The sequence below is a fragment of the Octopus sinensis genome, linkage group LG1 (assembly GCF_006345805.1).
Source record: "Octopus sinensis linkage group LG1, ASM634580v1, whole genome shotgun sequence".
Classification (NCBI taxonomy): domain Eukaryota; kingdom Metazoa; phylum Mollusca; class Cephalopoda; order Octopoda; family Octopodidae; genus Octopus; species Octopus sinensis.
Window position 1 is genome coordinate 165721208 of NC_042997.1, and position 12498 is coordinate 165733705.

Sequence of the window (12498 nt, forward strand, 5' to 3'; positions counted from 1 at the left end):
AGCGATGCTGTCAGACCTTTCTATGGCGAAGGTGTACTGGCCTGGATCCATAAGATCGAGATAGTGGCCAGGCTACAAGGCATTGACAATGTAGCAGGTCTCATGGCCCTGTACCTGGAGGGAGTGTGCACTGGTGCTGTACCTCGAGATGGATGAGGAAGACCAATTGAGCGTAGTGAAGATTGAGCAGCACTTGAGGGAAGCCTATACAGAGGGAACATACACTGAGATTGCCAAGCCGGGAATGGTCAGGTGGACAAGGGAACGGGTCGACAAGTATACCATGGAGGTTCAGAGACTAGCCATGCTATCTGGTTTTACTGAAGAGGGCCTAGAGAAGGCAACACAACTGGCCTTTGTAAACGGCTTTCCTGATGACATATCGGCACAACTGCAACAACTGCCAGGCAGCAAGAAAATGGCAATGAGTGAGCTCATTGCTCAAGCACGTATGTCAACACAAAACACCAGGCAGAAGGCAGTGGCGATGGCAGCTGCAGAAGCTAGTGGCGTAGTGCAATGACTGGTAATGAACAAGGAGAAAAAATTGCCAAGGAGTGACAGCAACCATTCATGAGCTGGTGCTTCAAGTGCCAGTGATCACACATGGCAAGGGCCTGTGCGGAGACGAAGCCCGGACCCATTTGCTACAAATGCAGACAGACTGGGCATATTGCTCAAAATTGCAGCTAGGGAAAAGGCCATGGGGAAGCTGCTGCCTCTCAAACTTCACCCACAAGCGAGTAAAGGCACTCATGCAGTCGCTGCCCATAGTTGAAGTCTTGGCTGGGGGAAAGGCATTCAAAGACCTCATGGATACAGGCTGTACGACATCTCTCATGACTCTGAGGGTGATAAAAAAATGGAAGGGGATGAGTAGTGTTCGGTCAGTTGACGGCAACGAAATTGGATGTAAGGGTAGCAGTGACGTGGAGATAGTGCTGCAGGGCACAATACTGAGGCTGCGGGTGATTATGATTGATCATGAAGTAGACGGAATTGTGATGGGGATGGATGTGATCAACTAATTACCTTGGAGGTGTCAGTGTTGGTGGAGACATTTCATTTGGTGGTGCAGGAGTGTCATGCGCTGCAAGTCTGCAACAAGAGAGGGAGCAGAACTCTGTGAGGGACTGTACTACTTACACTATTGAGGATAAAGACTTTTTGGCAATGTCTGATGATTAGTGGTGGACGGTAGAATTGTGCTGGAAAGGGGAGCCCACCGATGCTGAAGAACATGCTGTGCTGCTACCGGCATACTTCAAAAGGACATGCCAGGAGTGAGTTTGAAGGAGAGGTAGAGAGGTGGATTAAGGAGAGTGTCCTTATCCTGTGGAAGGGGGAGGTGGTGAGTGGAGTCTACTATTAATGGCAATGGTGCAGCGAACAAAGGGCAAAGTCAGGCCAGGACTGGACTTTCGGGAGAGGAATGACCATGTATTGTGCCACATGGGCAGCGAGGCAATTGACATTTGCAGTGAGATGTTGCACAAATGGAGACAGATGATGATGAGAATGGCAATGACTGCTGACTTGAAGTTGGCGTACTTTCAGCTCCATGTGAACAAGAAAATGTGGCAGTATCAGCTGGTGTGATATAAGGGCTAGATATAATGTTTGACTAGGTTGCATTTCAGGCTAAATTCTGTACTGAAGATCATGGCAACAGTGCTCAAGTCTATCCTGGGAAAGGTGGACAGAATAAGAACAGCTACCAATTCCTATATCGATGACATCTTCGTAGATGAGACTGTAGTGTCTGTTTCAGAGGTTGTAAGTCATCTAAAGAATTTGGGGCTGATTGTGAAGCTACCAGAGCCAATGGTTGGAGGAGCTGCACTGAGGCTCAAGCTTCAAAGAGATAAAACAGGACAGTTGGTGTTTCAGAGGGGAAATGAGATCCTGGAACTGGGTACCAGCGTCAGCAGGGGAGAATTATTCTCGATGTATGGGAGACTAGTGGGTCACTACCCAATTGCAGGGTGGCTACAAACAGTGTGCATCAAGAGACAAACAGACAGGGCAATCTGGGGGAGACAAAGTGGGTGGCGATGATGCAGGAGATCCTAGAGAGGACAAGAGCAGAAGATCTAGTAAGAGGTAACTGGTACATGCCTAAATTGGAGAATGCAACTATATGATGTGATGCTAGCAGCATAGCGATAGGGGTTGTACTGGAAATCAGAGGCGTTGAAGTGGAGGATGTGGCTTGGCTTCGAAAAGCAGGCAATTACAACCACATCAACATAGCTGTGTTGGACACAGTACTGAAGTGGGTGAATCTGGCCCTGAAATGGGGGCTACACTACATCGAAATCCAAACCGATTCAGCCACCATACTTGGTTGGGTAGGATCAGTGATCACGAATGAAAAGAGGGTTCGAACCAAAGGGGCTGCAGAGATGTTAGTAAAGAGCCACATAGGGGTTCTAGGAGAGCTAGCTACTGAATTTGGTTCAAAGCTGAGCATGGTCTTTGTGCCTTCAGAAAGGAACAAGGCAGACACTGTAACCAGGGTAAAAGGACATGGTGAAAGAGCCAGAAGATTCAAAGCAAGGGATAGCTGCAAAGTGTCGGTTAAGTGACTCAGAACTAAGGAGACTGCATGCCATGCATCATATAGGCATGGATAGAACCATGTATCTTGCCAGGAGGGTTGATGTCAATGTTACTAGACAGAGCATCCAAAAGGTGGTTGGGAACTGTGAAAGGTGTCAATCTATTGACCCTACTCCAGATGTGCATGAGCAGGGAAACATCTCAGTAGAGCACAACTGCTAAGTTACATCCCCATAACTTAGCAGTTCTGCAAAAGAGACCAATAAAATAAGTACTAGGCTTAAAAAAAAGTCCTGGGGTTGATCTGTTTGATTAAATCCCTTCAAAGCAGTGCCCCAGCATGGCCACATGATTGAAACATGTAAAAGATAAAATATATAACATAAAAATAAACAAATGATATATGACAACAAGAATTAATTCACTTACTTTCTTGGAGGCATTGGTCATTTGTACAGTGTGACTGAGACGTCCGTAACTGAAATTAAGGTAAATTGCAAAGGTGATATGTAATTTAAATATATATTTTTGCCAATAAAAATTTTTATAAAAGAAATGTTTATTAAACTGAAGTGAAATGAAGTCTTGCAAATTGGTTAAATGACAGGTTGATAGTTTGTCAGTAATAAACTGTGATCTAAGCAAAGGTACTTACATGCTAATTAGCTATAGTTACAATAGAATTGATATATTTTATGCTGGGAGTGTCAAAAAAAAAAAAAAAAAAAACTACCTATTAATATTGTGAGGTAGTTGTACCTTGAGCAAGTGCCTTCCGCTATAGCTCTGGGCCAACCAAAGAATTGGGAGTGAATATGGTGGACAGAAACTGAAAGAAGCCCAGCATGTATGTGTCTATATATATGTATATATACATAAATATCAAACAACAAGAATGCATGCTCAACACCACAATGGCGGATAAAATTTCTTTATTTGTGTATTAAGGCTACCATTGGTTTCATGTTAAAAAAATATCTTTATAATTTTTCAAGCCATTCACATGGAGGAATGGTATTCGTCTCTATTTTGGAGTAGTTTTGTGTTTTCACCCAAAATGGAGATGAACACCATTCCTTCATGTGAATGGCTTTCTTAACATGAAACTAATGGTGGCCTCAATACACAAAGATATACATATCTATATCATCATCATCATCATTTAACGTCTGTGTTAGCATGGGTGGGACTCTCTTTTACTCTTTTACTTGTTTCAGTCATTTGACTGCGGCCATGCTGGAGCACCGCCTTTAGTCGAGCAAATCGACCCAGGGACTTATTCTTTGTAAGCCCAGTACTTATTATATCGGTCTCTTTTGCCGAACCGCTAAGTGACGGGGACGTAAACACACCAGCATCGGTTGTCAAGCAATGCTAGAGGGACAAACACAGACACACAAACATACACATACATATATATACATATACATATATACGACAGGCTTCTTTCAGTTTCCGTCTACCAAATCCACTCACAAGGCATTGGTCGGCCCGGGGCTATAGCTGAAGACACTTGCCCAAGATGCCACGCAGTGGGACTGAACCTGGAACCATGTGGTTGGTTAGCAAACTACTTACCACACAGCCACTCCTGCGCCTATATATATATATATATATACATACACACATGCACATACACACACATATATATATATGTGTATGTGAGAGAGTGAGTGAGTGTGCACATGCGTGTGTATGCGCATGCGTATGTCTCCTTGTCTTGACATCACATGGTGATTGTAAGTGTCACTGACTCCAAGTTGTGTCATTCATTTCCAATATTCTGCAAGAGCATGCCTCATCATGGGGAATATTACCTTTGTTGGAAACAGGTGAGGAATACCAACAGGAAGGGCATCGGCCCATAAAAAAATCTGCCAAGAATAAACTCTGTCCAACACATGCAAGCATGGAAAAATGGACATTAAACGATGACAATTGACTAATAGTATTTTATTTAGTTCAGCAAGTATGGGAGACAACTTAGAACATGTTTTGAAATTATTATGACCTCATCAGTGAAGCTTAGATTTCACCATACTTGCCAAAATGATAATGGGGTAATCATTAAATCTACAAGAATGTATACTGCTTGAAGCAGGAAACTAGGAATGAGTCTGAATATATTTTCAATTAATTAATTTATCATCATCATTATCTTAAACTGTAAATAGAAAACAAAGAGATACAGTTCATTATTGTTAACAGTTAGAGAATTGTATAACTGATGATTCTTTTAACAGTTAATGCTATGTTAAAATCTGCATTAAAGAAACATTTTTTCTATAGAGCGGCTTTCAACAACTTAATGATCCTAAAAAGAAGGGATTAAATTATAAATTCCAGAAATGGTAATAGATAAATGGAAAACACACACACACATGCATAAGCTGAAGCCAATGAGGTAGCCTATAGGTGATTTCTTAACTTGCAAGAAATAACAGCAAAATTTCACTTAAGTCTTAATTTCAACATTCAATGAAAATGGTGGAATAAAAATGAAAAGGTAAATTATGTAGTCTGAAAAAGAAAACAAAATTGCCGTGGCTGGATTCTCATTGATCATGGTTGACTTGCATCTAAATAGCAACAACAACAAAGCAAAGTATATTAAGTGAAATTTAGTGAAATAATTTTGAATTTGAAAATAACACTCACTATTTGAATCAGTCTCCTCATAGCATTCTCATGATTCCAAATACATTCACAGGGATCAAAATGTCCACCTGACATATTGACTGTAAAAATTAAATAAATAAATTAATTAATTAATTAATTAATAATAATAATGATAATCATAATAATAATAATAATAATAATAATAATAATAATAGAGCAAAGACGTGGCATGAGCAAACCTCAGAAGGTGTCACCAAAAATGAGAACTGCAAAATACTGTGGGATGTAATGATCCAGTGTGATCACCTGACTAGACAGGAAACCGGACATTGTTGTGGTGAATGAAAAGAAAGAACATATATGATAATTAACATAACATGCCCCAGTGACAACAGGATCAATGTGAAAGAAGAAGAAAAAATAAACAACTATGATGATTTGAAGTGGGAAATACGAAGGTTGTAGTCAATGAGAGGAGTAGACGTGATACAAATAGTAATTGGTGCACTTAGAAGTATTAGCACTTAACTACCAACATGGTTGAAAAAAATTGGTTAAAGTGTGAAGGTGGAACACCTACAAAGACCAGCAATGCTCGGAACTACAAGAATTCTTGCAGGGTTCTTGAAGCATGACCAGTAAAACAAGTGTCACCTTAGTCTGCTGGCTGTGGACAGCTGATATTTTCCATAATACCCAGCAAAATAAGCAGTGAGTTTTCATATAATAATAATAATATGACCAGGCTAAATGATATGATATATGCAGGAACCTCTGTGGTCACAAAAGAAGCTGGATACCTACTAAAACCCATCCAAACAGGAGCATCACCACCCTGTGGCTAAATAATATCCAGAAAAAAATAGAAAATAAGAGAAAGGATCTGTCAATCATTAATGAAACTAGCAGACAATCAACACTACTAAGCAATGAGTAGAGAAGAAAATACTAAATAAATACAAAATTACAATACAAGGTATACCTGAGGTAAAAGAACAGCTAAAGCAAGATATCCTCGCCAAAGTACAAAGAATTTGCTGGTATGAGAAACGCCAATGTTTCTTTGAACAAAACAAACAGCTCAACTCCAACCCCAAAAGATTCAACCAAGAACTTGACAAAAATAAAACAGACATCAATGCAGCACCAACAGCAGAAGAAGTGGAGGAATTTTGGAAAGAAATGTGGTCGGCGAAGGAACAACCTCAGAAAAGATCTATTAAAACAAAAAACACAGCACCTGAACAACTCTGGACCCTTATAATGGTCACCCAGGCACTGCAAAAACTAAGCAACTGGAAGGCACCCGGACATGACAGGATCCCCAACTTCTGATTAAAATACCTAACAGGAACATACAAAAAGCTGGCTGAGAAATTTAATGAAATACTAAGCGAACCAGAGACAATGCCTGAATGGCTCACAGAAGGGAAAACTATTCTAATTCCCAAATCCACTGAAACGGCAAGCCCACAAAATTACAGACCAATAACTTGTCTCCTAACAATTTACAAAGCCTTTACTGCAATAATATCACAGAGAATGAGCAAATATCTGGAAGAAAACAACCTGTTTCCAGAAGAGCAAAAGGGATGCTGCAAGAGTTAATACGGCTGTAAAGATCAGCTACTGATCAATAAAGCCATAACTAAAGACAGCTGCAGTAAGAAGAAGGGTCTAAGTATGGCCTGGATCGATTACCGAAAGGCTTTTGATAGTATTTCTCACACATGGATTCTAGAAACATTAGCCATGAACAAGGTAGCACCAATAATCATAAAATATATAAAACATTCCATGAATAAATGGCAGACAGTGCTACAGTGCTACAAAAGAAGGACTCATAAAAACCAAAGCCATCCCAATTAGAAGAGGAATATTCCAGGGAGACATGCTCTCTCCACTCCTTTTCTACTTGGCACTGACACCTTTATCTGATATGCTAAACAGAACTGGATGTGGATACAACTGTTATGGCGAAACAATAAGCCACCTCTTATAATCTAAAACTGTATGCTACAAATGACAAACAGCTGGAAACATTACTACAGGCAGTACATAGATTTACCAAAGAAATAACACAAAATTTGGCTTAGAAAAATGTCCCAAAGGAACCTTGAAAAGAGGAAAACTAGTTAAGAGTAGCAACATCACACTAGATAAAGCAAATGAAATAAGAGAATTAGGCCAAAGCCAGACATACAAATACTTAGGAATCAATGAACTAGATATAATACAACACAAACAAATTAAAGAGAAGATAAGAAAAGAATACTATAGACGAGTTAGATTAATACTGAAAACAGAGCTCAATGCGAAAAACAGGATATTAGGTATCAACACTCTAACCATCTCAGTAATAAGTTAAAGCTACAATATTCTTAACTGGACTCTAAATGAGCTAATCAAAATAGACAGGAAAACAATTAAAATAATGACAGGATTTAGGATGCACCACCCAAAATCTGACATAGAAAGATTATATATACAATGTATTAAAGGTGTTAGAGGTCTTATACAGCTAGAAAACTATTACAAAATAATCACCATATATACTTCAGAAGCAAGGAAAACTAATACAAATAGCCACAAAACACGAAGAAAAAAAAACAAAAGCTGTAAAACAACTGAAATCCAAACTAAAACTGGAACAGCAATGGATCATGATAAAACAATGGCAAGAAAATCCCCTTCATGATAAATACTTGGTTAAATTACACAGAAAAGAAATAGACAAAGCAAAATCTCCACTGACTGAGAAGCTCAGGACTCAAAGCAAGGACTAAATGGTTTTTAATTGTAGTACAAGATCAAAGCCTTCCCACCAGAAATCATCAAAAGCACGCAATGAAAAGAAATACAAGTAACTGCAGAATATGTAGAGATGGAGAAGAAACAATAACTCATATTGTCGCTGGCTGCCCAGTCCTGGATGAGAAGGAATATATTCACAGACACGACAGAGTTGGGACCAATATACACTGGAAGCTATGCTAACACTATGGAATAACAACAGAAAAAAGATGGTATAGGCACATGCCAGAAAAGGTCACAGAAAATGAGAATGCAACCATACTATAGGATATGTCAATACACATAAAGAAATTAAGGCCAATAGACTGGCTATAGTTGTCAGAGATCACCAAGAAAAGAAATGCTTTCTAATCAATATATCAATACCACAGATGACAATATTTCTCTAAAAGAAACAGAGAAACTTTCCAAATACAAAGATCTGGAAATAGAGGTAACTCAAATGAGAAGTCTAAAAACAGAAACAATTCCTATCATAGTAGGTGCATTAGGGATGATAAAGAAATATTCAGATAAATACATAACAAAAACTCCAGTACTAACAAGTATATATTACATACAAAAAAAGAGCACTACTAGGCACTGCTCACATCCTACGTAAAACATTTTCAATACAGTAAAAATAAGAGCATCACAACAAACCACAGCACATACCCCAGGCACACAGAGCTGTGTTCAGTATTGCAATGGAAGCACGTGATAAAAATAATACTGAATAATAATAAAAACAATAATAATAATAACAAAAGAAAGAAAAGTCAATAGATATAACAGGTTAGCTTGGGAGGTTAAGCAGTTGTGGTCGATGAAAAAAGGTGGTAATAGTACCAATAATTGTTGGAGCACAGTGAGTAAAAATCTTGAGAAGTAAATGGAAAAATATGGGCTGCAATAAGGATGGAGCACTTGCAGAAAACAGCACTGCTTGGAACTGCTTGAATACTCCGGAAGGCGCTCGAAAAATAAGGGGTGTTACCTTAGTTCACTGGTAGTGAACAGCTGACACTGTAGTGCATCTTTAGTGTTAGAAGCTGTGCAAAGGTAATGATAATAAAAGAAAGTGTTTATATTACAGTTTTTAGGAATAGCGTGTATATAAGTGAATGCATGTACAGATATAGATATATGTATACATATTTCCTTTTACTTTATTATACTATGTTTTACCTAACTCTATAATAGTAAGAATACATGTATAGATGGGTAGGTGTGTGTGTGTACATACATATGTATATGTTTAGATATATAGAAATATACACACTACATTGTATGTGGGTTAGACTTTCAACCAAACATAAATTAATATTGATATAAATAGTAAAAATAGTAAGACTATAAGTAAGAAGTATATATCATCATCATCATCATTTAACGTCCGCTTTCCATGCTAGCATGGGTTGGACGGTTCAACTGGGGTCTGGGGAGCCCGAAAGCTGCACCAGTCCAGTCAGATCTGGCAGTGTTTCTACAGCTGGATGCCCTTCCTAACGCCAACCACTCCGAGAGTGTAGTGGGTGATTTTATGTGCCACCGACACAGGTGCCAGACGAGGCTGGCAAACGGCCACGCTCGGATGGTGTTTTTTATGTGCCACCGACACAGGTGCCAGACGAGGCTGGCAGACGGCCACGCTCGGATGGTGTTTTTATGTGCCAGATGAGGCTGGCAAACGGCCACGATCGGATGGTGCTTGTTACGTGCCCACAGCACGGAGGCCAGTCGATGCGGTACTGGCTACGGCCATGTTCGGATGGTTTTCTTGTGTGCCACGTGCCACCGGCACTGGTACCACAAAGATACAAATTCCATTGATGTTCATCTATTTTGATTTGTTTTGATTTTCACTTGCCTCAACAGGTCTTCACAAGTGTCACAAGAAGGAAGGTATGCACAGGTGGACTGACTACGTCCCAGGTAGGGGCCATGGGTTATGGCCTGACTAGTCTTGCCGGGTCTTCGGATGGTGTTTTTATGTGCCACCGACACAGGTGCTAGATGAGGCTGGCGAACGGCCACGATCGGATGGTGTTTGTCATGTGCCCACAGCACGGAGGCCAGTCGATGCGGTACTGGCTACGGCCACTTTCGGATGGTTTTCTCTTGTGTGCCACCGGCACTGGTACCACAAAGATACAAATTCCATTGATGTTCATCTATTTTGATTTGTTTTGATTTTGATTTTCACTTGCCTCAACAGGCCTTCACAAGTATCACAAGGAGGAAGGTATGCACAGGTGGACTGACTACGTCCCAGGTAGGGGCCATGGTTTATGGCCTGACTAGTCTTGCCGGGTCTTCGGATGGTGTTTTTATGTGCCACCGACACAGGTGCTAGATGAGGCTGGCGAACGGCCACGACCGGATGGTGTTTGTTATGTGCCCACAGCACGATGGCCAGTGATGCGGTACTGACTACGGCCATGTTCGGATGGATTCTTGTGTGCCACCGGCACTGGTACCACAAGCGGTACTGACTACTTTTTATGTGCCACCGACACAGGTGCTAGATGAGGCTGGCGAACGGCCACGACCGGATGGTGTTTGTTATGTGCCCACAGCACGATGGCCAGTGATGCAGTACTGACTACGGCCACGTTCGGATGGATTCTTGTGTGCCACCGGCACTGGTACCACAAGCGGTACTGACTACGGCCACGTTCGGATGGATTCTTGTGTGCCACCGGCACTGGTACCACAAAGATACAAATTCCATTGATGTTCATCTATTTTGATTTGTTTTTGATTTTCACTTGCCTCAACAGGTCTTCACAAGTAAATAACTACAGGGGCATCAAGCTGTTGGATCAGGTAATGAAGGTTACGGAGAGGGTTATAGCCCAGTTAATTAGAGAGAGAGTTAGCTTAGATGATATGCAGTTTGGGTTCGTGCCAGGGAAAAGTACTACTGATGCTATATTCCTGGTAAGACAGCTGCAGGAGAAATACCTAGCCAAAGGTAAGCCCTTGTACCTGGCTTTTGTTGACTTAGAGAAAGCCTTTGACAGGGTCCCCCGATCCCTTATCTGGTGGTCAATGAGGAAACTAGGGATAGATGAATGGTTAGTGAGAGCTGTGCGAGCCATGTACAGAGACGCAGCTAGTAAGGTGAGGGTTGGCAACGAGTACAGTGAAGAATTCCGGGTAGAGGTTGGGGTCCACCAAGGTTCAGTCCTCAGCCCCCTCCTATTTATCATAGTCCTCCAGGCAATAACGGAAGAATTTAAGACAGGATGCCCCTGGGAGCTCCTATATGCTGATGACCTTGCTCTAATTGCTGAGTCACTATCAGAACTGGAGGAGAAGTTTCAGGTGTGGAAACAAGGATTAGAATCGAAGGGCCTTAGAATCAACCTAGCCAAAACCAAAGTCCTAATAAGTAGGAAGGTGGACCAACCACAAACGACTTCATGTAGATGGCCCTGCTCGATCTGTAAAAAAGGTGTAGGTAGAAACTCTATAAGGTGCACCAAGTGTAAGCTATGGACACATAAGAGGTGCAGCAATGTCAAAGGAAGGCTAACTAAGAAAATAGTTTTTGTCTGTGGCAGATGCTCAAGAGAAATAAACACTGGAAATGTGCAGAGACCAACTTCTACCACGTTCCAGGGAGACAAACTAGAAGTAGTTGATAGCTTCCGCTACCTAGGAGACCAAGTCAGTAGCGGGGGTGGGTGTGCTGAAAGTGTAACTGCTAGAGTAAGAATAGCCTGGGCAAAGTTTAGAGAGCTCTTACCCCTGCTGGTGACAAAAGGCCTCTCGCTAAGAGTAAAAGGCAGACTATATGATGCGTGTGTACGTACAGCCATGCTACATGGTAGTGAAACATGGGCCGTGACAGCTGAGGATATGCGTAAGCTTGCAAGAAATGAAGCCAGTATGCTCCGATGGATGTGTAATGTTAGTGTTCATAATCGTCAGAGTGTAAGTACTTTGAGAGAAAAGTTGAACCTAAGAAGTGTCAGTTGTGGTGTGCAAGAGAGACGGCTGCGCTGGTATGGTCATGTGACGAGAATGGCTGAAGATAGTTGTGTGCAAAAGTGCTACACCCTAGCAGTTGAGGGAACCTGTGGAAGAGGTAGACCCAGGAAAACCTGGGACGAGGTGGTGAAGCACGACCTTCGAACTTTAGGTCTCACCAAGGAAATGACTGAAGACCGAGTCCTATGGAAGTGTGCTGTGCATGAGAGGACCCGGCAGGACTAGTCAGGCCATATCCCGTGGCCCCTACCTGGGACGTAGTCGATCCACCTGTGCATACCTTCCTTCTTGTGACACTTGTGAAGACCTGCTGAGGCAAGTGAAAATCAATCAAAATAGATGAACATCAATGGAATTTGTATCTTTGTGGTACCAGTGCCTGTGGCACACAAGAAAACCATCCAACGTGGCCGTAGCCAGTACCGCATCGACTCGCCTCCGTGCTGTGGGAACATGGTGGCACATAAAAACACCATCCGAAGACCGGCAAGACTAGTCAGGTCATAACCCGTGGGCCCTACCTGG

At 41.5% G+C, this 12498-nt stretch overlaps 1 protein-coding gene across 3 annotated transcripts in view; it reads right to left on the bottom strand.

The window, feature by feature from the left end:
• The window catches only part of LOC115215815 (small integral membrane protein 14), a 43167-nt gene that overhangs the window by 10118 nt on the left and 20551 nt on the right, over window positions 1–12498 (bottom strand). For 2 of the 3 annotated variants that reach the window (XM_029785136.2, XM_029785144.2), the window contains exons 2-3: window positions 5221–5300; window positions 2992–3040 (exon numbers count right to left, since the gene is read on the bottom strand). In XM_029785136.2, coding sequence (XP_029640996.1) covers window positions 2992–3040; window positions 5221–5295 — 124 coding nt within the window. In that variant the 5' untranslated portion in view covers window positions 5296–5300. Of the gene's footprint in view, window positions 1–2991; window positions 3041–5220; window positions 5305–12498 lie in introns of all 3 variants that reach the window. The other variant, XM_029785127.2, reaches the window with a different exon arrangement.